The following is a 24,086-nucleotide window of genomic DNA, read 5'->3' on the forward strand; positions in this document are numbered from 1 at the left end:
TATTTATTTTATTTCTTTATTAAATACATCAATTTAATTGTAGAGGTTAGCAAGTTGCATATAATAAAAATGCTATGTGCGGGAAAAACTGAGTTTTGAATGTGCTTAGAGTCATGGTTTGGAAGGCCTTAATGCATTTATTAGCATTTTATGTTCTGCACTGTCATGTGAACAGGAGCACGACTGCTCAGCATTTTTTGCTTCAGCTTGCATTGAAGCTGAACCACTATTGTGCGTGCCTAATGGTGCCTCAGTGTGTTACCGCAGCTGTACAATGAGATTATTTAAAAGCAGCTGGCACTTGTTTAACTGCTGGGCTACCATCTCCCTTGTGGCCACTATCTTTCTGGTTGTACTCCAGAACCTGTTTTATGTAGATGCTGAGACTACACGCCATAATCTACCCAGATACATGCCATACAGTGCACACGTGTTACACAACTCTGGCTTCAAAACATTTATGCCAGATTGGCATTGGAGAGTAAGAAGGCAGTGAAGGAGCTGGAAAAATCACTAGGGAGAAATCTGTAGATGTTTACTTAAAGAAAGAGCAGCGGCTCTTGTTAAACCTTTGGACGTCATGTGATTTTCAGTTAAATAAGACTGAAAAGCTAGGGAAGACATCTGGCCTGAGTGCTGGGGTGGTGACAAGGTCTGGCAAGGTCATTGTGAGCATTTGTACAGGGAAATTTGTCAGCGACAGGAGCAGAACAGGTGCTGGCCCCAGGCAGTCGGTGCTAGAGGAGGAAGGTATTCCTGTTCCTGGGCATGAATGTGCTGGAGAGTCAGCAACTGAGAGATACAGTACTGGGCAGGGGTGTTGGGAAGCATACGCAATAGCTGGAGAATTTGTGGCTGGTAGAAGTACTTGGTGTCGATACCGTTCTGATCCTGAGATTGTTTGAAGGTAGATGGTTGGATACATCCATACCTTGACATTTGTGTAATACCACATGGATATTCACGCCATGTTTGCAATGAAGAAAAACGGGATTAGAACCTTGTTGTCACTTCACTGCTTTGTGTGGGTACCTGGATCACTCGTTTTCCATGAGAGTCAGCGAGAGCATGAGAGATCACACTATAAGAAAGGTTTGGCCCATGGTCTCCTTGCAGTTGTTTAGTAAAAATAATGTGTATTTGTGTTTTACTTGCAGGTTGGGATGTTTAAGATTCATCCTGAAATTCCAGAATCACTGTCTGCTGAAACAAGGGCCTTTATTTTGCTCTGTTTTGAACCTGATCCTAGTAAACGTGTTACAGCATCTGATTTGCTCAGAGATTCCTTCATGAAACAAGTAAACAAGGGCAAGAAAAGCAGAATTGCATTCAAGCCTTCAGGTAAGGAATTATCATCGTTAAGTGTTGTATAAAAGATTGGAGTCATTAAGCACTCTCTTTCAGAAAGGACATTTCTTGTGCCAGGAAAGCAGCAGGAACTCAACTGTTGAAAGTGCCTGTGATTTGTAATTAGACATATTTAAATTTAACAATCCCCACAAAATATGGTGTCTTGCTTATTTTGTGTTTTGCTTGCTGAAATCTCCCAACCCCATTTTTCCTCTCCCCAGAAATAAATGCCTCATTTATAGTCAATTAAAACTAGAAAAATGGCATTTGGTGGTGACTTTCCAAAGCAATTCTACATTTTAGATTCACAATTATATATGCTTCAGAGATATGAGTTTTATAGAGTAGGTGTTTGGCACCTGAAAATGTGGGTCTATCAGGTGTTCAGGTCTACATGGCTCAGCATTTTCAAACTTGATATGTGACTCAGAAATTTGGCACATAGGTGCTGAAGCAGCTGTTTAGTGGGTTGTTTTGTTTTATTTGCCTAGCGTGTTCCTTCACCCCCTCCCAACATAGTACAGTTTGGGTCGGAAGGGACATTAAAGATAATCGAGTTCCAACCCCCCTGCCATGGCCAGGGACACCCTCCACTAGACCAGGTTGCTCAAAGCCTCATCCAGCCTGGCCTTGAACACCTCCAGGGATGGGGCATCCATAGCTTCTCTGGGCAACCTGTTCCAGTGCCTCACCACCCTCACAGTCAAAAATTTCTTCCTAATATCTAATCTAAATCTACCCTCTTTCAGCAACTTTCTCAGTGATAAGATAATAAACCTTAATATAGACCTGCTAAATAAATCATTAGTGTTTGAAGGAACAGTCCATTTAAAAACAGGGAAAGCCATTGGCCTTGCTGTTTCTTTCCTACCTGCACATGCACACACTACCAATGCAAATGGAATTGCTTCCCTTTTTGAGCTTTTTCCCCCTCAGCAAGGAACATTTGAAAGCATGGAATTCCAAGGGGAAAAACTAGCACAGAATTTATAACATCTAGCTGAATTGGTTTCAGCAAGGAAACCTCTTGTCCTGAGAGGCATTGGGAACTGCAATCCCTGCAGTTACGCTGGGATAAGGGGACAGCTCGCGCTCTCAGCGAGGGCGGCAGCAGTCAGGAGCTATTGGCAGGCTGTAGCTTTCTGCCCCACTGTAATAATGTTCTCTTGGGGCCTTTTGGCCCTTGCCTGAGGACATTTTCCTGAAAAAATTGCGTGGCACTAGAAAGGGTGGAGCTTGCCTTGTTAGCTGCCCTGGGAGCAACAGGCTCTTTGTCAAATACCAGGGGAGGGGCAGCTGTCTTCTGCACCCCCTCCCTCCTCTTGCCTTCCTCCTTCCTTCTCTTCTCCTGCTCGCGGATGAGGTTATGGAGCTCCTTCAGATGGCCTGAGGGTCTGGTGCTGCAAGGTTAAGCACTGAGCTGCAGCAAGAAGCAAGCTCAGTGCTGACCATGGACACGAGTGGAGCGGGCAAATGCTATGAAAACTGTTTATTGGGTGAGAGGAGGAAAATGGAACATGGCTGCAGCCGAGTGTGTGCTCGGCTGGGCCGGAGCTGGGGAAAGCTGTGCTGGCTGCTGCTGCCATCTCCAAGGGAGTTTGGGGGCATAAGGCAGGTGCTGGCCCAGCAGTTGCCCCAGTCTCAGCTGCAGCAGTTCACTCTGTCTCCTCCCTCTACTGTTTCCCTCACCGCCAATCTCCTCAGCTTTGTCCCCATCTTTCCATCCTCTCTCTATCCCTTTTTTCTTTCCAATAATAAAAGCAGCCCAGAGCACATCTCAGCCCTTTACTCTTGGGACGGCAACTTCAATTTTCTGTACTGCTGAGATGCCTTGAACCAGTACTCACAAGGTGACACATATTGTTTCATTTCTGTCACTGTTTAACCTCAGCCATTTGGACATCAGTCATGTTCTATGGAGTATTTCAGAGCTCTCTGAAGAACTTTTAGCTTCTCACTCTGTTCCTCCTCCACCTCCACACAATTTGTAGTGAGAAGCATCACAAACTTTTGTGATATTTTATCTTCCTCTTCTTCACTCTGAGTTGACAGAACTTCTTCCTTACCTGTCCTGTCACACAGCTGCAGACTGTCAACCAGGATTATAGCAAGCTCTCAATATCTGTTTGTTTTTTTCTTCTAATTTCAAGATGAATTGGTAAAGGACAAGAGATTTCCTTCAGGCTAAGAGAGAGAGAGTCCTTATCGAGGGCAAGGAGACAAGGAAGTGAGGCAGATGCCTTGGGTGTCAGAGAGGGAGCAAATATATGTCCGTTAACACAGTCTGGCAGAGGTGAGGAGGGCGCGTAGCAGAGCACTCCCTGCTTAGAGATACGCCTGTGGCGGAGTAGCTAATGGGAACCCATTGGTTTGATTCAGGCTCCTTAAACGGCTTTATATCCAGTTGTACAACTTTGTGAGAGCGGCACCAAGGGGGAGTGTGTACCAGTGCAAGAAAGGGTAACAAAATAGCATTTCATCTGAGTATCTAGGTGCTTTGCCATCTTTGGGTTAAATCATTCACACCTTTTATTGCTTATGCATGTAATGATTTTGAGTTGCACTGCTGCTTTCTATCAACAAGGCTACCTCTCCCTCAGCCATTTTGCAAAATGAGGTTTTTTGCATCACTGAAGATGATCACGGCTGTTTTAAGCACATTTCCCTTTTCTGCCTACTTCTGTTACATGTTTTACAATGTCTGTTCATAGATTATAATCGCAATACATCCCTCTCGCTGCCAGTCCACGGAGAACAAGCTGGCAGCAGCAGCAGTGAGCATGGCTCTGTTTCGCCAGACTCTGATGTACAGCATGACATGTTTTTCAAAAGGCCAAAGAGATCCATTTCAGAGATTCAGACAAAGCATCCCATTTCCCATTTATTAAGGTAAAGCATTTGCTTTTTGCTTGACATCCGTGAGGGATTAGGTGGATTTAATTCACATTATATTTTATCTGAGGGCAATTTTTTCACATAATGACTAGATATGCAGTGTGTTAAACAAGAAGCCAGTTGTACAGGCAAGTTGCCAGTTAATTTAAATATTGTCTATATTTAATTAATGAACAATGATTCTTTCTCCTTAAGGTTTACATGTATTTATATACTTTTCCCTCCCCAGTGAAAAAATGTCAGTTGTCTTACTGACTGAGTGGATATGGATTCAGGAGTTAGCAGAAGAACTGACCCTTCCATGTAGTCATTAAAAAAAAGTGGGAAAGGGGCAGCAGAAAGATAGTTCTGCTGATCAGAGAGCACAAAGCAATACTTTCAAATGAGTATGTTGCAGTATGGGGCCAGAAAAGAAAAAATAGTTATCTCAGCAGGGGTTTTCAGCTTTCCTCCCTAAAAATGAACCAGCGCTGGGTGATATTGATGCCAGCTTCTCAGTGGGATGAAATCAGCCTTCTGCTTTCAACTTCAGTGAGGTTTATGCCAGCTGACGATCAGAACCATCTTCTGTCTCAGAATTAGTGTTTAACAGTCTGATCAATCCACTGCTGTAGTTTAACTCACTTCTTAACCTCTTAAGTGTCCCTACTCGCTTCTGACAGTACTGCCATGTTGCTAATGCTGAGGTATCTCTTGTGCGTGTGGCCCGGTTGCTGATGCAGCGTGCCTGATGAGGGCTCAGCCTCGGAGGACAGGAGCTCTTCTCCTTCTCTTGAGGATAAGGATTGTGGTCTGTTTCTGCTGCGGAAGGACAGTGAACGCCGAGCGATCCTATATAAAATCCTTAAGGAAGAACAGAATGAAGTTGCTTCCAATTTGCAGGACTGTATTACACAGGTAATGTCACTTCAGCTCTCCTTATCCCATGTCAAAAAGGAAAATGACAAGGTAGGTAGTACCATTCCTTTTCTGAAAACTAATAAATGCAAATGCTTGGATTGTTCCTTATGAAGATCTTTAATCTCTAAGGCCCGTAACTGTGGGAGCCATTTGCTACTGTATGAATGGATAGCGAACACCACCTTTTGTATGTTGTTGGGCTCTTGGGGTTTTTCGGAGGGGGAGGTTTGGTGCATTTGATGTGGGATTGGGAGGCTGAGGTTGATGGGTTGGGTGGTTTTGAAGTTGTGTTTTGTTTTGGCTTTTAAGGACATGGAAATGGAACAACAGGTAGTAATGGGTATTATTTGCTTTAAGGATAGAGAACTGATTAACCACTTTTAATTCAAAACAAATGTAAACTAGGTGCCAAGAACACAGTACATGAATCTTAAAAAAGCTAAGGTAGATTTTCTGTAGAGGGAAGGGTGGAGTGGGAAGGTTTAGTGACTGTAAAGAGGAGCAAGAAAAATTAATGTTCGGTTAACCCATAGCCAAGCAATGCCACACACCAGTAACAGAGGTGATTGCTTAGCCTTTTCCTAATGTCTGCTTCTGGTGTGCTGGTGGTGTCTGTTCTTAACAAAGCTCTGTCTTTTCACCTCGACTGCATTCACAGAAGGGGCAGCCTGCTGGCTCTTCTTGTGGTGCCCCCCGGCTGGCTGCTGCTCTCGGTGCAAAGGCACTTGCAGCGCCGCTGCCGGGGTCCCTGATGCTCCCAGGCAGCTCCAGCTGAGCCCGGTGTGGGCAGCCGGCTCCACACAGCGCAGGGGTTTGCTTCTCCTCCATGAGTCACTTCCCCTACACGCTGCCTAACGGCACAGTTCGGCGTGCTCCAGACCCTGGGGGCTCCTGTAGAGCTTTACAGGCCCAACAGAAAGGCCCACAGAGCTCAGGCTGGGGGAGCAATTGGGGTAAATTTCTGCTCTGAGCTTAAACTGCAAAAGAGCTAATAACCTTACAGAGGAGTAACATTCATATGTGAGATCTCAGTCAGAAATAACCAGGGCTCTAAATATTTTCCAGGATAAAGAAGGATTATTTAGTAACAGCAAGTCCTACCTCAGTCTCCAGCTGTTTTTCAGCACTGCTGTAATCATTTTTTCCCCCATAATTTCTGTAATACTTCTCCCTTTACCTTTTAATTATGCAGGCTGTTGTTCTTACAGGCACTTGGATAGCTTTAACTGTAGGAGTTATGGACTGCAAATCATAGAATGAACACTTGAGTACTATCACTGTGTGATCTTAGACCTTTTTCTAACTTATGATAAATGCATATATTTTTGGCTAAGTAAATAAAGGAAATAAAATGTCTACATAATTAGATATAAGTCCAGATTTAGCTTACTAGAAGGATAGCATCTGAAAAATTTGGGTCTCTTATGAACTCATTCTGCTGTTTTTATGGAGGAGGACTGCCCTCTGCAGTACATTGGAGAAACGTGTGGACATTATCTGGACCCTCTTCCCTTTGTGACAGCCACTATTTTTTGGAAAATAGGAATGACTATTAAAAAATTTTAGTTAGAAAAAGTGGAAAATAAAGGCTTTGCCGAAACTAAAGTTCTGTGATTTCTGTGCATCAGTGTGAAATATACATGGGCAAAGCTATACATTTTAACCCTAAAAATACTAATGCTACTAATTAAGATGTTTAATGATTCTGGGATTTACTTGATATACATTCATCATCTTTTCTCCAGAGCTCTGAAGAACTGCAACTTTCAGTGGCTCACATCAAGCAAATTATTGGGATTTTAAGGGACTTCATACGCTCTCCAGAGCAGAGAGTGATGGCTTCTACCATATCCAAGTTGAAAATGGATTTGGACTTTGACAGCACTTCCATCAATCAGATTCATCTGGTGCTGTTTGGCTTTCAGGATGCGGTGAGTCCCTTGCCTAGCACAGGGGAAGAAGGGTTCTCCCTGGACAGCCTCTGCGCTCTTCCTCCTTACCCTGCTCATGCAGAACAGCCATTTTCTGCCCCAGTTCCTCAGAAGCTCTCTTGAGAGCTTGCTGGGGAGGGTGGGAAGATGTGGGCAGTATGGAGTAGACAAAGCCCTGGTGACTGATTGTATAGAAGACTAAGAAAAGACTAAAGGTGTTTGAAGGTCAGGTTTTCCCTGGTAACCTGTGGATCACCAGTGCTGAAAGTTCCCTTGCTCTAGGAGGAAGACTGGGGTGCAGCCAAGTTCTTCAGAGGGGCACATGGGGCTGGACACAGAGCCCTGATGTGCTGGGCCCTCAGTGAGCTTCACGTGGGCACTCCTAGGAAGGCCTTGAAGCCAAGGGTGGTGCTGCTCAAAGGGCTGCCCGTGCACTCACCGCGAGCTCTAATGTTGGTTCTGGATCCTACGTTTATTTCCTGTTCTACCCCTCCTTGTGCTCTAGAGGGGCTTGAATGTCCCAGTCTGGGTACGGATTGATAGCTCTAGTCTCAAACTGTCAAATCTGTTGTGTAGACTTTCAAAGGTGGGAGGGTTTTAGTGACTTGTGCAATTGTTACTTGACAGAACATCTCACTATTGAGAAACAGGATTCTCTTTCCTAAGGTGTAAGCAAATGTTGTTTGCTTCTGCTTTTACTTGCTTATTCATTTATAGGTGAACAAAGTATTAAGAAATCATTTAATAAGGCCCCACTGGATGTTTGCAATGGATAACATAATTCGCCGTGCAGTCCAAGCAGCAGTCACTATTCTTATTCCAGGTAAATCAAAGCAGCTGAAAATAATATATTTTTTTTTAAAAGGCTGTTTGCATATCAAAGAGTTATAGCAAATGAAACAGTTTAGATGTTTAATCTGTCAACGTGCCATTAACTGCATCCCATGTGCCACTGCATCAAAGGCAGAGGGTCAGAATGTTGCACAGAAGGAAGTGTTGATCTGGAAGATTAATGCTGTACTTAAGCACATAATGAGGAGATAACCAGTGGTTCTGCACCACCAGGACAAAAAAAGGCAAATTAAGTTCAGTCTAAGCTGGAGCTTTTCCAGCAAGAAAGAAAATGACTCTGTACAACATTTTAATGATGTCCAAGGTGGGTAATGCTGCGCAGATCTGGTTATGTGTTCTGAAAAATGATTACTGAGCTGTGGAACAGATGCAAAGGGAGTGCATTAGTATGAGGAGGAGTATGGTTTTGGCCTGCAGAAAAATCATCACCACTGAAAAGGAGGAGGAGGACAAATGACTGAGAGCCGTCTGGAAGTAAGTTGTAAATTTTCAAGTAGTTTTGTAGGTCTCGAAGTGCTGAGCACCCCTTCCAGTATGAGAATGTTCTGACACCAATCAGTGATGGTGAGCCCTTTCAGTCCAAAGTTACTTTTACTTTCAAGCCAAATTGGCCAAATTTTTTAGGACTTTGTAGAAGAAAAATGCCAGCTATTCTGTGGTGGGAAGCATGGCCACCTGCAGCAAGTTCTGAGAGAACTGGGGTCAGAAATGCTACCTGGAAAAGAGGAAGGCTTTGTGAATTCTGTGGTCAAGGGCACTAGGGGAAAACTTTTTTTTTTTTTTTTTTTTTTTTTAATGCAAGCTTTCAAGGGTTTCTCATTAATACCTCTGGAGACACACTTGTCCAAAACAAATAATTTCTTACACTGTTTCCTTTTTCCAGAGCTTCGAGCTCACTTTGAGCCAGCATCAGAAACAGAAGCTGGGGACAAAGACGGTGATGAAGTGGAGGACAGTTCCCAGCCCACTGAACAAAATGGGGCTGAGGATCCTGCCATCACATCAGGAGTCAGCACCCTTGGTTCTGTCATGTCACATAGGGCTCAGCAGCAGCTTAGCCTGGAGTTGGGCAGACTCAAACAAGAGACCTTAAGGTAACCCTCCTATAAAGAGACTGTGTATTTATTTTCAGTCAGTCTTTGAAAAGCTCTCGGACATTGCTTTCTACAGTGACACGTACATGCATAACATAAATAATGCTCACCTCCCACAATTGCCTCATGATAAAGCAGTCCTTCCAGGACCACAAATGGATTCAGAATACGCTGGCAGCACTGGTATGACAACTCAACAGCCTTCAGTACAACCTTTGTTTCAGTGTAATTAGTTTTTAATTGCAGAATGTTGGATTTCTACTACTGTTAAGTAATTAGGCTTGTGCAACTGTGCCAGTTCCTTCCTACTTCCTTGGTTCCTTGGATGCCACCTGACCCAGCGGCAGTGCCCTCAAGGCTGTTCCTGCAAGGAACAGCCAGAGCCGCTCTGTTCTGGCCCAGGGGACAGGCTGCCCGCTGATTAGCGCAACCGGAGCTCAGCAGAACCACTGTCCTGTTTCTCCTGGGTTATGGTCGCAGGCTGCTGCCAGTGTGTTAACAGCTGAAGGTCCCACTCTTCTTTATGGTTGTGATGTAAATCTGCAATAATAAATTCCCTGCTAAAACATCAGTGCTATGCTGTTCGGCAGTAAATTACAGTACAAAGGCAGCAACTCTGCCCAGGGAGCCTGCAGAACACTAGGAAGAGAAGTTACAAGCTAAATTCTGCAAAGATGAAAGCCTTAAAGTGCCACCACTAAGCTGAGTGTCAGACAACCAAAATGAAATCTGTTAAGCTATAAAATACATTACTTAAGACAATATCTCTTAAGTGCCTGTGTCCTCTGATAGTCATTAAAAGTTTTTTTTTTTTTCAGCTAGACTGATTCTCAGTATGGTTGCTTTTCATCTCTCTTGTACGCTAACAGGCTTTTGGAAAATCTTGTTCAGAAGGAGAAGGAGTATCAGACCCTCTTACGACAATCTTTGGAGCAAAAAACTCAGGAATTACGCTTGCTTCGATTAAAACTTAAACCTGAAGGTATGAGGAGATACTCCATACTTTGCCAGTTGCACACAAATATATTGGATCATGAGTTTGTTTAAAGGATCAAAGACCATCCATTTTAAGCTTCAGTAGTCTGAAAATTACCACTTTTGCTCTAGTTTTGAGGTGTATAAACTTATACATTTTTTTCTGTTAAAGACTCCCAATTGTCTGCAACAACTTTTAGAGAGAATGCAGACCCTGAGCTCATGAACTGGCTGAAACAACAAGGAGCAGACTTGGAAGCCATTAAAAGGGTAAAAAAAAAAATTAAAAACAACAAAAAAAAAGACCTTTTAAAAGGTGGTCAGTGTAGTCATAATTAGCAGTTTGGTTTCAAAGAAGGAATATCAATTCAGGAATAAATTTGCCTTTTAGTTTGCTGAAGAAGATTATACACTAAGTGCTGTCCTTAATGATATCACTAAAGATGATTTGCGGTATCTTCAACTGCGGTAAGAAAGTACTTCTTAGTTCATTGTTAAGAATTGTTAATTAAAGTAGTTTATAAAAAAACTTTTTTATATAAGTTAGGTTATTCAGATAGGTCAGTGGTAGTTTAGTTCAGTGGCAACTGCTGTGAATTTAATCTCTGATTTTCTGTTAAAAGTTTTTCACATCTGAACTGACACAGCATAACAACAACTACACCAAGGGTGCTTCAAGCCATTTAAGTTTTGGCATTTGTCAAGGGTGGGAGATACTGCTGCACCTTTCAGGATGATGTAATCGTATGGAAAATAGGCATGAAGAACTTACTTTTCCTACCTGTGGATTCAAGTCCCTTCATCATAATTCTGTTAACCCCTGGCTGAGCAGGAAGCAATTGTTTTAGCTATAACCTTAAAGTGTAGTGTTTTTTAGGTAGTCATAACTGGTATATTCTTGGGATTTCTAGGTTTTACTTCTTGCTTAATTTCAGGTAATGGAGAGGAGGGGGTTCTCCCTAATGGTTCTCCATGCTTCTTCATACAGGGGTGGTCTTCTCTGCAGAATTTGGAATGCAATATTAAACCACCGCCAAACATCTGGGAAGACCTCAGTGCAGATGAGTAAAGCTTCAGAAGGAGAATGTGTAAGCAGAAAAAGCAAATGAAAAATACATTCCTAATACTTAAATTATTAGATGTATATATGTATGTATAGTGGCCTTGCAGGTTTTGCACAATTATGGTGCTTGTTTGACCATCAGTGTAATACACAGTGAGTAGGAACAGCTTTTAACTCTATGTCAATGAACTTAAAATTATTTATGAAAGAGTAATGCAGAAGTCAAATGGCTAAAATGTAAAGCATTTGCTGAGAAAAAAAAAACCACCACCCTTTTCTGCAAAACAGGTACCACCCATCTGCATTGGCTTTAGCATTGTGAAAACTGTTAACTTAAAATGTGTTACAGTTCTGATGGCTTGAGCAGGGAGGGGATATGCTAGAGCATATGTCACCTCTTTATAGATGAATGTATATAGCTTTTTGTATTAAAGCTATTCTCACTGAACTACTACGAAAAGGCTGGTGTCATGTTTTCATTTAGTAACTTTTCTGCAGCAAAAACACCGCATCTAAATGGCTTTTTGGTGTTTTTTGGGGGAAAGTGGTTCATCAAGAATCAAAGCAAGCAGACCACCAGATAAATGTTGAAAAATTTAATTTTTTTTTTTTTACACTGTACATAACACATACAGCAATCCAAAAAATCAGTAAAGCAAAGATATAGCAATTTAAATAAACTGCTGCTTTCTCTTAACTTAGCTCCTTCAGAAACATCATTCAGCATGTTTAAGAAAATCCATACTGAGAAGGATTTCCCTAGACATTTCATCTTTTGAAAGAGCTTTTAAATAAACTTAAGGTTTGTTTCTGAGTCATAAAGGTATTAACTTATTCTTTTGAATAAGTTATGCCAACAAAAAGGTCTTTAGCTGACAGACTTGTACCTTATCCACTGGTTTGGGCCACGCACTTCAAAGGGTGGCTCGTTGAAGTACACGTGGTTACCTAGTTCTTCCAATGGTGGCTCCGGGTCAGTGGTAGCAAACTGAGCAGCTTCCTCGATCTCCTTCCTTACTGCCACATCAATTTCCTAAACCAACATCAGATGCTTATTAGAAGACAGAACAGAAAAAGCAGCATAATTTTGAATTTAAACACAATGATGAAGTATTGGTCAGAATTACTGTTAACACTGTCTATAAAAAGAAATTAAAAACCTGTGAAAACTAACTTCCTACTAAAGGGCAGTATTTGTCCCTTTGGGATAGTATAGGTAACTTATCGCCAGAGGAACATGACATTTTTAATTCCAATTCTGCAAAACACTGACAGTGTAATTTTTTTTTTTTTTAAACAGAGTTGGTGAAAGTCTATATTACATTTGCTTAGAGGGTCTTTCATTAGGATTTTTCACTATTGATAATTTCCTTTTCAGAGACCTCCTTCTCAGGCAGTCTAGAAAGCCTGGGTAATTTTGATTTCTGCACATTAGTATAGGACAAGAGCTGCATTTGAAACACTAACATCCCCACCACCCCCAGCCTTGCACCACTGAGTTATACTCGGCACCCAAAAGCAAAACACCTTTCCAGCAGAGTGCAACTTCATTAGTTGGTCTGCAACAAAACGTCATCTTCACCAATGAAAGTGATGTTAAAACAAACTTTAAAGAACTTCAAAAGAATAAGCGATGCACGCTGCCCTATGATGTGCTTTTCAGAGAGTGTGGATGCTCAAGAGCTTGCTTAAAGAGCAACTAAAAGCCATACCTTTAATTCTTCAACGCTAGCAAGGTTACTGTTGACCATTCTGTCCTTCAGCGAAGTAATGGGATCACTTTTGCTCCTCACTTCCTGAATTTCTTCTCTAGTACGATAGCTAGGAACAAGACAAGCAAAGATACTAACTTTTTCAGTGGTATCCTTGAACGGATGTGAGGTTCTGGACAGAGCTCACTTTTAGAACAAGGTGTGACCAAAGAATTGTCAGGAATGCAATGAAAATACAGTGACATTCATCACTCAAAGGGTGGCACAGCTACATTTAGAACACTTCTTAGAAGATCTGTAAGCGGCAACTGAGATGAAGTAGCTCCAGACTCATAACATAAGCAGGGAATCCCAGCCTGAGACAATTACTACAAGGGGCTACATTTCCTCCTTCCCATCTCCCCTAAGCAGGGGCTAGATGACTTGCTGTGCACTTCCAACTCACTACAAGTTTCCAACAAAGCACTGGGATACACCTCTACTTCATGTAGACAAACTCAGATTTGTCAGCTGGCACAATGCCTGAGCCTTTTTGTATATTTATATTTTTAAGAATTTTTCCCCGTGACTGAACAGTCCAAACAGTTCCTATAATTTTAGTTTACAGGAATTTACATACTCTAAAAACCCTGGAAAAGCATGCTGCTTTTCAATCAAAGCTTGATCAGAACACACCATGAAATCACACTGAAAGCAGAATTAATTAATAGAAAGTACAGCAGTTTAACTGACTTTGTGCTTTTTCTGCAAGTAAAACAGGTATTGTAACATCGCCATGGATTATCAACTGAGCAATGAGATGAGTGATCAGGCTGCCCACAGCAATTCCATCACAACCTTTATATGCACTTCACAATGGATTTAAACATCAAATCCAAAAGTTTCAGGATTTTGACCATCAATACTTATTTGTTTTCAGTGAATGCCAGTGAATACCTTATTCCAGGGTCACTCATGCTGTGGCCATGATAACGATATGTCTGCAACTCCATCAGAATAGGACCCTCAAAAAAAAAAAATACAGTGTGTTACCACCTTGAGTGACCAATTTGTTGTTATAGCAGCAAGTACTTGCTATAGGTGAATTGCACCAGCAATGAATGATTTTAATTCAATGTTTTTCTCAGTTTAATTTATGTAACATTATCGCAACCAGTAAAATTAAACTTAACTCTTTTCAACTGAAAGTGTATGTTGATATTGTCGCATTTATTCTCATGTTCTTATTCAGCAGCATTAAACAATTCCTTCCCTTCCAATGCCATTCCATCACTACTCAGACTCTCAGATTCCCTGTTGCTTCACTGTAAGATTGTAACTCACAGAACCTTGTTCTCCTGTATGAACCTTTTTCTTTTTCTGCTGTATGTTCCCAGAACAAACATTACTTCACCAAATATTAAAAATCTTCAAAACCAGTGTATCACACTTGGGTGACAGACACTAACGCTGACTCACAAAACTTGTACTTCACTTTCCATTTGCTGTAAATATAGAATGATTACTACTTTCCTTGATGCTTCCCCTAATTAATCTCTTCACAAAGAACACAACTGCCTGACAGTCAGAACACTTTTCACAACAGAACTTAACTGGGGTAGATGTGGGGAAAAAGATGACAGAGTATCATGACATATATATATATTTTTAAATGCTTGTTTAATGCCAACTGCATGTTAATAAATTCTAACAAAATTAAAGAACCACTCAATTGCTTACAGGTTCAATACTGTGGAGAAAAAAGGAAATAAAAGGTCAAATAAAGTTTTAATGGTGATTGGAGAAAATGGGCTAGATGAGGAACTTTTTATGCAGCAATAATCTGGCTAAGAATTTCACCTATGGAAAAGGAATGATGATTACCAACTTACTTTTCCAGCTCTACAGTACTCAGCTGCAAACTTTGCCGCTTCTCGAACGCAGAGAACATCCATGCCATCCACCTGATAAACAGAAACTACAAGTTGAGGCAAAAAAATGCCAAAGCCCAAATTTCCAATTTCAGTACCTCCACAGCACAACAGGAATTCAGTTTCAAACTTTCTGTATTTAAAAAAACATTTATAAATAAAAGAAATACATACATACGTATGCATTGTGCAGGTGTGTGCACACACATCCCCCCACTTCCACCAGCCTCTGCAAAAAGATCTGGGATTGTACTCACCCTGAGCCCTGGAATGAAGTCTCCTCTTTTGTAGTAGTCAGTACTAGCTGCAGCTCTTTCAACTGAAGTTCCCATTCCATACCGATTGTTCTCGCATATAAAAATACAAGGCAACTTCCATAAAGCAGCCATGTTGTATGTTTCAAATATCTGGCCCTGAAAGAAAAAGAGCAAGTTACATCTAGACAGGGAGCTCAGCCTTCAAGCATTAGGCTCTACTGAAAATCATTCAGTTGCAGAGGCCTAGCTAAGAGAGCTTTTAAAACTAATAGTGATCTGAAACCAGCCACTTGCCGCAGCTCAGCAAGAATAAAAGAAGCTACACTACATAAGGCAACTTTCATCTCACCTAATAGTTTACAGAACTTACTTTATAAACCTGTTTCAGTACCTGTGTTAGGGTAGCATAAAACCTTCAAATTTAACTGAAGTATTTCAGCAACAGTCATAAAAAAGTCACAATTGATTAATACTACAGGATGCTGCTACAGCAAAGAAAAGTTGAACCACAGTGACTGCATCAGCCTTGCTACTCTATGTCAAAGACAGGGAAAACCAAGAACTGAGTTCTTATCTGTCTTCTGAAAGTGGGAAATCATATCAATGGTACACTCTGAACCACCAATTTCTTATCTGGCTTAATGTCTCTCCTGATAACATGATGAGACTGGCCAGAATGTCAATAATAAGTGGCTCTGCAAGAAGCTCTGCCCTCTCCTCTGCCTTCAGGAATGTAAGTTACGTTTCTTCCTACTTTGTGGCACTGCCACCTTCACTGCCATCGTTCAGAGCTCTCTTTACAGCAGAGACTTCAGGGATCATACTTAGGTGAGTCATGCACAACTAGAAAGAGGATAACAAGAGAAACAAGAAACCTCTCCTCCCACGACTTGCACAGCATTCACTGTGTACTTCACAACAAAAGCCCTATGAAAAATTGCAGTGGAGTGTAGGACAGAGGGTGCACATTATCTTCTCTCTCCGGGATTGCTTTTTCAGCATCAGTGGACTCCTTTAATAAAACATACTTGCAGCAGAAAGCCCAACATACAAATCTCAGCGTACGTTCCAGGTCAGACGTTGCCTGGCTTGCAGGTACTACACAGACAGGGTGAAAGGTGCTCTCCCACCACGCTGGGGAAAGGCAGAGCTCACAGTTCACAGAAGGGAAACTGATTACCCACGGTCACGCTCCTCCTCACAGAGCCACACCAGACAAAGCTCGTTTACCTGATTGGCTGCACCATCCCCATATAACGTCAGACAGACTTCATTTCTACCGAAGTATTTACAGGCCAGTGCAATCCCAGCTCCAAGAGGAACCTATCACAGAGTACAGGAAAAACCAAAATTTTAGAACAAGTTTAGAGGAGTTAGAGATAGGCAGCTTGTGAACTGTAGACTGATATTTACACTGTTGGAGATCAGCTCAAACAAGTTGTTACCAGCTCACTTCCATTTGTTCCAATCTATACTACAGCCAAAATATAAACATTAACTATATTCTCAATTTTGTTTTTGCTATGGTTCACAAAACAGCGAGCAAACAAGAATAAAGACATAAAAGAGCACTGGTATCTGCATACAAGCTCACACCACAAAACCTGAGAGGAAACATGACATGAGCCAAATTCAACTTGTGCTTTAAAGTAGAAGTCGTATATACCTGAGCACCAACAATACCATTTCCACCATAGAAGTTTTTGGTATACATATGCATTGATCCTCCTTTTCCTTTTGCACATCCTCCTTTTCGACCTGAAACATAAATAGCAAGCAATTTGTTTTTTTCCTGGAGGAAATATACTATACAAATGGGAACATCTAATTCAATTCCTAAAGTTAATAACACTAAGACTACATGGTTATTAGATCTATGTGGAGTTAAGACACAATAGCCTCTCCCCAAAGAGTTTACAGGTAAATATATCAAAAAACAAATAAGAGAAGGGGGGGGAAAGGGAGAATGATAATGAAAACATAATTCAGGAAATGCAGAATGAGATTAAGAAGAAATTTTAAAACCAATCAAGAAGTTTCAGTGTCCTACTATACAAAAGCACTTTCTGATAAATACACGTTGGGTTTTTTTAGTAGTCAACATGGTTTATATTTCTCATATATGTAACCTGTAAGAAGAAGTATTCACAGTTCTTATAATTTTTGGCTTCTCCAAGAAAGACATGAACACTGTTTCCCATTAGTTGCAATAATCTACACTTGTCTTCCCTGTGATAATGATCAGGAGTAAAAATTACAGATAGCACATTAAAAAAAAAAAGAGACAAACAACTCCCCACCCCAGGATAAACATCAAAAAGTCACCTAGCCCGGCTGTATTCAAGCTGTAGTTTGAAGATAACTGATGGTCCATAAAGCATTACAACAAAGCCTATTAAACGAACTGATCTAAGAACAGAGAATTTCTCATCAGTCTACCCCATTTCTTATTTTACTCTGTCTTGTTAATAGCCACAGAGGCTTCTATTTTATTTCTGATAAGCACAGCTTGTTTGGTTGGGTTTTTTTGCCTTGGCGTTTATTTTAGAAGTTGAACACTGGATGTCTTTCTGGAATTTCTACTTCTCACTTAACCGTGGATCATTTTTACTATTGGTCTTTCTCATACCTTTCACATGCTTATGAATTGGTTCCACGTGAGCTTTCATGGATTTTGCCAGATAAAGCCAAAGCAAAAAAAAAATTGTCTAATTTTAATGAGAATACTATTTCTCTTCAGTGTAATTAAACCTCAGTAACTTCCCTCCACTTTTTGTACAATCCTTTCTTGTGTTTTAGCAAAAAACTCCTGATTTACCAATGTCACTTTTTACTACACCTTCTACTTTTCTTAGAACAATCTGCCTTGACATCCACAAAACCATTTCTCAGGGAATCATCAACTCGCCTGAAAAGTCCTTTTCTGTAGTTTCCATTAGGATCTTATCTACTAGTCTTTGGGTGACCCTGCTTCCTGCTCCTTCAAAGACTTCAGAATTCTGTAATTTTCTGGTCACTGCAACTCAGGCTGTCTTTTAGTTTGGCATTTTCCATCAAGATCTTTGTTTGCAAGTATATATTAATATATTACTGTTTAACTGTGGCTATACTTTATGTTACATATAGACAGCAATAAAATTACTAGATGCAGTTTAGAAATTATATTTCAAAATAAGAGTATAACATTGTCAGTGCTGAAAGAAATTAGAATCTTTATTTGTAACGTAACTATTTTATTAAAAATATTGAAAAAAGGAAAAGTTATTTTTCTCATGTTTTACCAAATATTTAAGCTGTTCAAGGCCAGGTTTGATGAGGCTTTGAGCAACCTGGTCTAGTGGAAGGTGTCCCTGCCCATGGCAGGGGGTTGGAACTTGATGATCTCTAAGGTCCCTTCCAACCCAAACCATTCTATGGTTCTATCTCTAGCAGCACTCCTCTCTAGAAATGTACCCCAAGCATAATTTTTTGGAACAACAGTCTCTGTACTGCAGCTGCTCTTTCCCAATTAAAAGAACTCCGCTAAAACCAAGCATAATGCTATAGAAGATGATGAGTGTCGGGAAAAGAAATAACTTAATATCATTACTGATATTTGTAGTTGCAGAGCCAATAGCAGACTTCAGTCATGACTATCTCCTTATTTACTCTCTTTTCTCAGTATCCAGTGACACTTGGTAAGTCAATCATCCACCAGACTCTGGGCTTCTGTGCATGTTATTAGCATGTATTCTTAACACACAGATATGTTCTTAGGATACGAAACCATAACTCTTCTCTACCTTCAAAATGTGCTTTCCTGTGTTAACTTTTCAAGCATTCAAATTCTCAGATCAAGACTTTATTATACCAATGACTCATAAAGGCCTTCAAACTCCTTGTTCATTTTTCACTGCTGGCATCCGCACACAGACCTCTCAGAGTTCGGCAGGCTGATCCACTCTTCTCTCCCCTGCTGCACTTATGACCCTGTGGTGAACAAGCACCTCTCCTTTACACAAAATCTTGCATCTGTCTAGATCACCATTTAATATTCTTGTTACAGTCAAACCATTCAGTTTATCATTACAGGCAGTGTTTACCAGTCTTCCTAAGACATCAGCGGTTTAATGCTGAAAATCCAAGTCTGTCTCCCAGGGAGGGTAATTCCCTGTCCTATCGAGAATAAACACCTATCACCAGCAAGCTCCATTTACACAAGCTGCTGTGGCACAACAAATAAGAAAAATTTTCTGAAGTTGTGCTTTAGAAGTACCAGCACGTAAGTATTCTTTATGACTTGTTCTATAATAAAAAGTGGTTGCAGCATAAAATTACAAAACTGATTTATTCTGCTATGTCACCAAACTGCTTCTGAAGCCCCACTTTCCTTTGTGCATCAACATCATTTTGAATTTGAATAAAAATTTCTGACGCAAGTACAGCAGCATGCAAATCCTCATTTTACTTAGCACAAACCTGTAAGTTCAGCAAGAATTTCTCGAACAGACACTCCTCGTGTATATGTAAAGCCATGAGCTCTGTAAGCTGTTATCACATGGTCTGTAGGCTTTATGGCAGCTTCAAGCCCCACACAGCAAGCCTCCTGTTACAAAGGAATAAAGAAAAGCACACAATTTTCACAGTCAGCAGTGTGGCAAGGGCTAGCTATGGTCCCAAATATTTCAAGTATCATCAGAAAAAAAGGAAGAGCAGATACAGGAGACTGCCTCAAATCCCAAGGTGTGGCAGGCCTGTGTTTGCAAAACTGGGAGCTACAACAGCCTTAGGCTTTAAGTTCCAACCTGTCTTGATTTCGACTAACCAAAGCAGACAGGAGGGGAACTAGAAGCTGCAAAGATCCACGGACTTCTTCTACAACCATCTCCCACATGAAGCATCTAAACAACTCCAATTCAAAAATGGCACGGGAGGATGCACAGAAGGCAAAGTTTCACCAAGTTAATGAAGTTTCTTCTCCTGGCTGTTGCTTTTTAGTGGGCACATGATCTATGAGACACTGGAACAAAAAATGTCAATAAAGTTTGAGGAGGAGGATGTGGTCCTCCACATGTGTTGAATTTAATGTTTCAGTTGTTCATTCCTCACAGTCAGCTGCTCTTCAGCTGCACCTTGCCTTCTCTCTCTTCCTATTGCTGTCCCAGGATCTCAGGGATTCCCTTGTGTGCTCATTGTTTTTAAATAAATAATGAACTAAATAATGGATCCGGCTACAACTTCAGACACTGCACATAAATACTCAGTTCTAGATTTACTCTCCACTCTATTCAAATCCCTACATTAAGTAAGGTAAGATAATATAAAATCTTTTTTTTTTGGGGGGGGGGGAATCTTACCTGACCATCATATAAGTGGCAGAAGCCACGAATAATCTTCTGCTTGTACAGCTGGTCAGACTTCAGCTCCATGCGTCGTATGGTCTGCATTGTCTTGTAGTAGTGGAGCCCCTCCTCCCGAGTCAGCACTGCTGTGGTACTAGGGCCTTCTTCCAGGCGATGGATGTCACATTTCTGCAAAGTCGAATAAGTAGTCATTTCTTGAAAGTAATTAATCCTATTTATGAATATTACTTAATTTTTTTTATGATGTGACATTTTCAAATTCAGATTTTAATTTCTTTAAAAAAAGAAAGCTAGCTAAACCTAAATTCATAGGTCAAAATAACTGTAAAGTTTGGGCACTATTTCAAAATTCAGGGAAAAAAGCTTTACTTTTAATAAAGACATACTTCCATTCACGAAATGAAGCCTTGTAGTTCCTACTAGCAATAGATGAACTAAAGTCCTCACAAAATACTGGAAAAGCACACTTCCATGACAGCTGCATGCCAAATACCTGGTAAGTGCTACAGAGGCTTAGCGAAGAGACAAACTAAAGAGTTGCCTTCGTGAAATAGTTTGTAAGATCTGGTCCTAAGACTGGATTTACCTCTTCTGCCACCACTTCTAACAAGCAGTAATAAACCACTGTTGCACCAGCCACCCTGTCAGTCAAACCATAATGCATACCTTGTATCTACTCAAAAAGACTTTAATATAAACGTATTTTCCCTCCCTTCTGCCTGTGAAACCATTTTAATACTTTACAGGCATGGGCAAACAGGGAGTGGGTAAAAAGAAAACTAAGTCATTTCTTTCAGAGTTTCTTTTATCAATTCCTGAATGAAAAGCCAGCACAAAAGCTATTGATAATGAAAGCATCGCTTTTTCCCAAGGCCTAACCACTGTGGAAAGCTGACAGAATACATCGCACATTTTTTGAGCAGCACCAAGTCAAGCATTAAAAAGGACGACATATTTTTTCCTCCAAAATCCATATGGACCTCACTCAGATGCACATCTACGATACTGCAACCATGACTCCATAAACAAAAGGGAGATGGAAAGAAGGGTAGGGAGCAAACATCAGCTATTTGTTTTAAAAACATTAAGGAAACATTAATACTCCTCCCTCGGAACATAAAAGGTTCTTTAGCTCCTTTGTGACTCCATTCTCACAAATCCATTGCAGTATCACAGCTGCAAAGAATCACAACTTCACATTCTTAAGAAACAAGCAACATTACTACGTACTGTTAAGCACAGACTTCCAGCTGCATATAGAAATCAGGCCTGGCAGTCAGAGGTTTGGTTCTGGAAATTAAAACTGTATTTTTCTAATTGAAAATACAAGGTGGTACGTCCATCACGTCAAGATCTACAACAAGAGCTTACACAGAACACCAGTATTAAGTATTCAGCTTCTTTACCTTAATTTCAAACGTAGCTTCACTTGCAAAGTCTGCATAGTTACGTGATGCTACCACCACTCGAGATGCCTCAAAAAAAAAAAAAAAGACAAAACATGAGCAATATTTAAACATAATTATCAGCCAAAAGTAGGTGAATTCTCAAATAATTTCTAACAGTACTCCCAAATTGAAATAATTTGCAAATTAAACTCACCAATGGCATATCCTTATAATACTAGAGAACTTTCATTTTGTATATATGTGCTGGAAGTCCTTTAAAACCCAGTATTTAAAATTAAGATTAGAAAAAGAGAATAGAATTTTAAATTTGTAATACCCTTGATTATCTGAAATAAAACCAATAAGGTCCAAAAGACTGTGAAGAGCATGAAAACCACAAAAACAGTTACTTTTCCCTTCGTATGCCAGATTCCCTATGTAAGTAGAGACTGCCAATACAGATTTTAATGGCTCTCTGAGATGACTGGAATTTTGCCTTGATAGAACAAAAAATTTATTTCAAAACAAACCAAAACCCACAGCAGATTCCTGGAATATGAACTACTCTCTCTCTTTCTTTTCAATAGGAATAGAAGTTAGGGGGATGCAAGGCAATAACAATGAAGAGTGTATCATTTAAGTGGGTAACAGCACAGCCACTACTTAAAAATTATATAGAAACATAGAAGGTGACATACCTGAGGATACATGAAATACAGAACAACAGAAAGGGTGGCATGGTAGAGGAGAAATAAAGATGTTTAAAAATACATTACTGTTCTATCTTAAAGAATAAGAACAGGCTATTGACTAATGAACATCTCATATTTTTAGATAACTTCACTAAATTTTACTGCAGCATCAGATAGGATGTTCATCTGTCCATGCCATGCTGTGGCCACAGCATAAGGAATGCATGACATCTTTAGTGGCAAAATCATATTGCTAACTAAGTTACACAGAAATTTCAGCAGCTCATTCAACCATGGAATTTACATACATTTAGCTGAAGGTTCATTATTTCAAAATTTTGAGAATGTCCAGGCCACTATGTCCAAAAAGGGTCTGACTGTTACGTATAAAGCTTGGAAAAAAAGTCAGGAGAAATCTGAAATTCTCAATCCAGCTTGGTTACCTATTCTGTTGCATATTTGATTTAGCAATCACAATCCCCATCCCCTCTGCTCCATTATCAGATTAAATATCTAGAGTTTTTAATTTAAACCAAATTTCTACACTGTTTAGCACAATGCATCAGTATTATCAGTGAAGAAAAGCTATTTTATTTCTAGAGCTGGAAGTAAATTAAGCATCTGGGATCTGCAGAATCACAGAATGGCTGAGGCTGGAAGGGACCTTTGTAGGCCTTCTGGTCCAACCCCCCTGCCCTGAATACAACATAAAAGCACAAGTTCAGTGCACCTGTCAAAAATAAACCTTGAAAAAACTGATTCAGGCCTTACCTCGCTAACAGCTCCCTAGGTTAGCAGCATTTGGAAGGGGGGGGAAAAAAAAAAAAAAGATAAGAGTAAGTAACTGTAACAATTACGACTGCTTCTATTTACCTGGCAATTTATACCTTTGCTATAAACACACAGGAACAATTCATGACAGATATTTACATATTCAGTAATCGCTACGATCCAAAAATCGGTATTAAGATATCCAAACCAGATCTAGTTCAGACTTCCAAGAAAATGCAGTATCTTAGGATCAGGCCAAGTAATTGCAGTAGGGAACTAATTTTAGGCACTTATATTTGAAAATTTTAATACAGATATTTTACTTGTATATTAGGAAATACTGCTAGATATATTGTCCCAACACACATAGGAAGATCTTCTGGTAAACCTGCTCTGTCATGTCATTCTCATGAATCTAGCCACCCATCTGCTTTTTCCACAAGGAGTGACAGGCGAGCTACTTCAGAGCAGAGGTATAGTTACACATTTGCTCTAAAGGGCAAAAAAGCAGCCGATTTCCAATCACCAAAAAGTACCCTTTACCACTGACTTGATCTTGCCAATTTTTTTTTTTCAGCAGGGTTAATTTTTCCTCATGGCCACAGCAATTATAATGGAATAAGGACAATGAAAAGGTAAAAGTAAGTTTTGACGATTGTTCACACAAAAGAGTGTGAAAAAAAAATAAACAATGCCAAAAAAACACAACAAAATTTGACAGAAAATTCAGGAAGTGACGAAAAGAGACAGTTATTGAGCAAAGCAAGGTGAAGCAGGCTCAAAAAAGGTCAGATGGCTGCATTCAGAACGTAACGAGAAGAGTATGTTTGCCCCCCCCCCGTTTAAGATCTGACCTGTGCTGACAGTCCAAACAGACATCAATAAAACAAATCAAAGGGCACAGAAAAGGGTTTCAAAAAGGAATAAAACCATTCTATGCGTACTAGAAGTACA

General features: G+C 40.3%; 2 protein-coding genes across 2 annotated transcripts; one reads left to right on the forward strand and one right to left on the reverse strand.

Annotated features, from left to right (window-relative positions):
* Positions 1-1,157: 1,157 nt before the first annotated feature.
* Positions 1,158-11,106, forward strand: LOC104463340 (mitogen-activated protein kinase kinase kinase 15-like; the record flags this gene model as incomplete). Its single annotated transcript, XM_010075636.1, has 10 exons — positions 1,158-1,341; positions 4,062-4,239; positions 4,968-5,142; positions 6,891-7,076; positions 7,794-7,899; positions 8,812-9,022; positions 9,892-10,004; positions 10,170-10,267; positions 10,389-10,465; positions 10,986-11,106. Coding segments are annotated over 10 exons (1,449 nt in total), but the record flags the coding sequence as incomplete, so codon positions are not given.
* Positions 11,107-11,641: 535 nt separating this feature from the next.
* PDHA1 (pyruvate dehydrogenase (lipoamide) alpha 1) lies at positions 11,642-23,147 on the reverse strand (the record flags this gene model as incomplete). Its single annotated transcript, XM_010075647.1, has 11 exons — positions 11,642-12,093; positions 12,773-12,881; positions 13,709-13,776; positions 14,644-14,715; positions 14,940-15,095; positions 16,170-16,262; positions 16,606-16,697; positions 19,398-19,524; positions 20,276-20,449; positions 21,688-21,756; positions 23,133-23,147. Coding segments are annotated over 11 exons (1,140 nt in total), but the record flags the coding sequence as incomplete, so codon positions are not given.
* Between the last annotated feature and the right edge of the window lie 939 nt (positions 23,148-24,086).

Source organism: Pterocles gutturalis, unplaced genomic scaffold (assembly GCF_000699245.1).
Source record: "Pterocles gutturalis isolate BGI_N339 unplaced genomic scaffold, ASM69924v1 scaffold40461, whole genome shotgun sequence".
NCBI lineage: Eukaryota > Metazoa > Chordata > Aves > Pterocliformes > Pteroclidae > Pterocles > Pterocles gutturalis.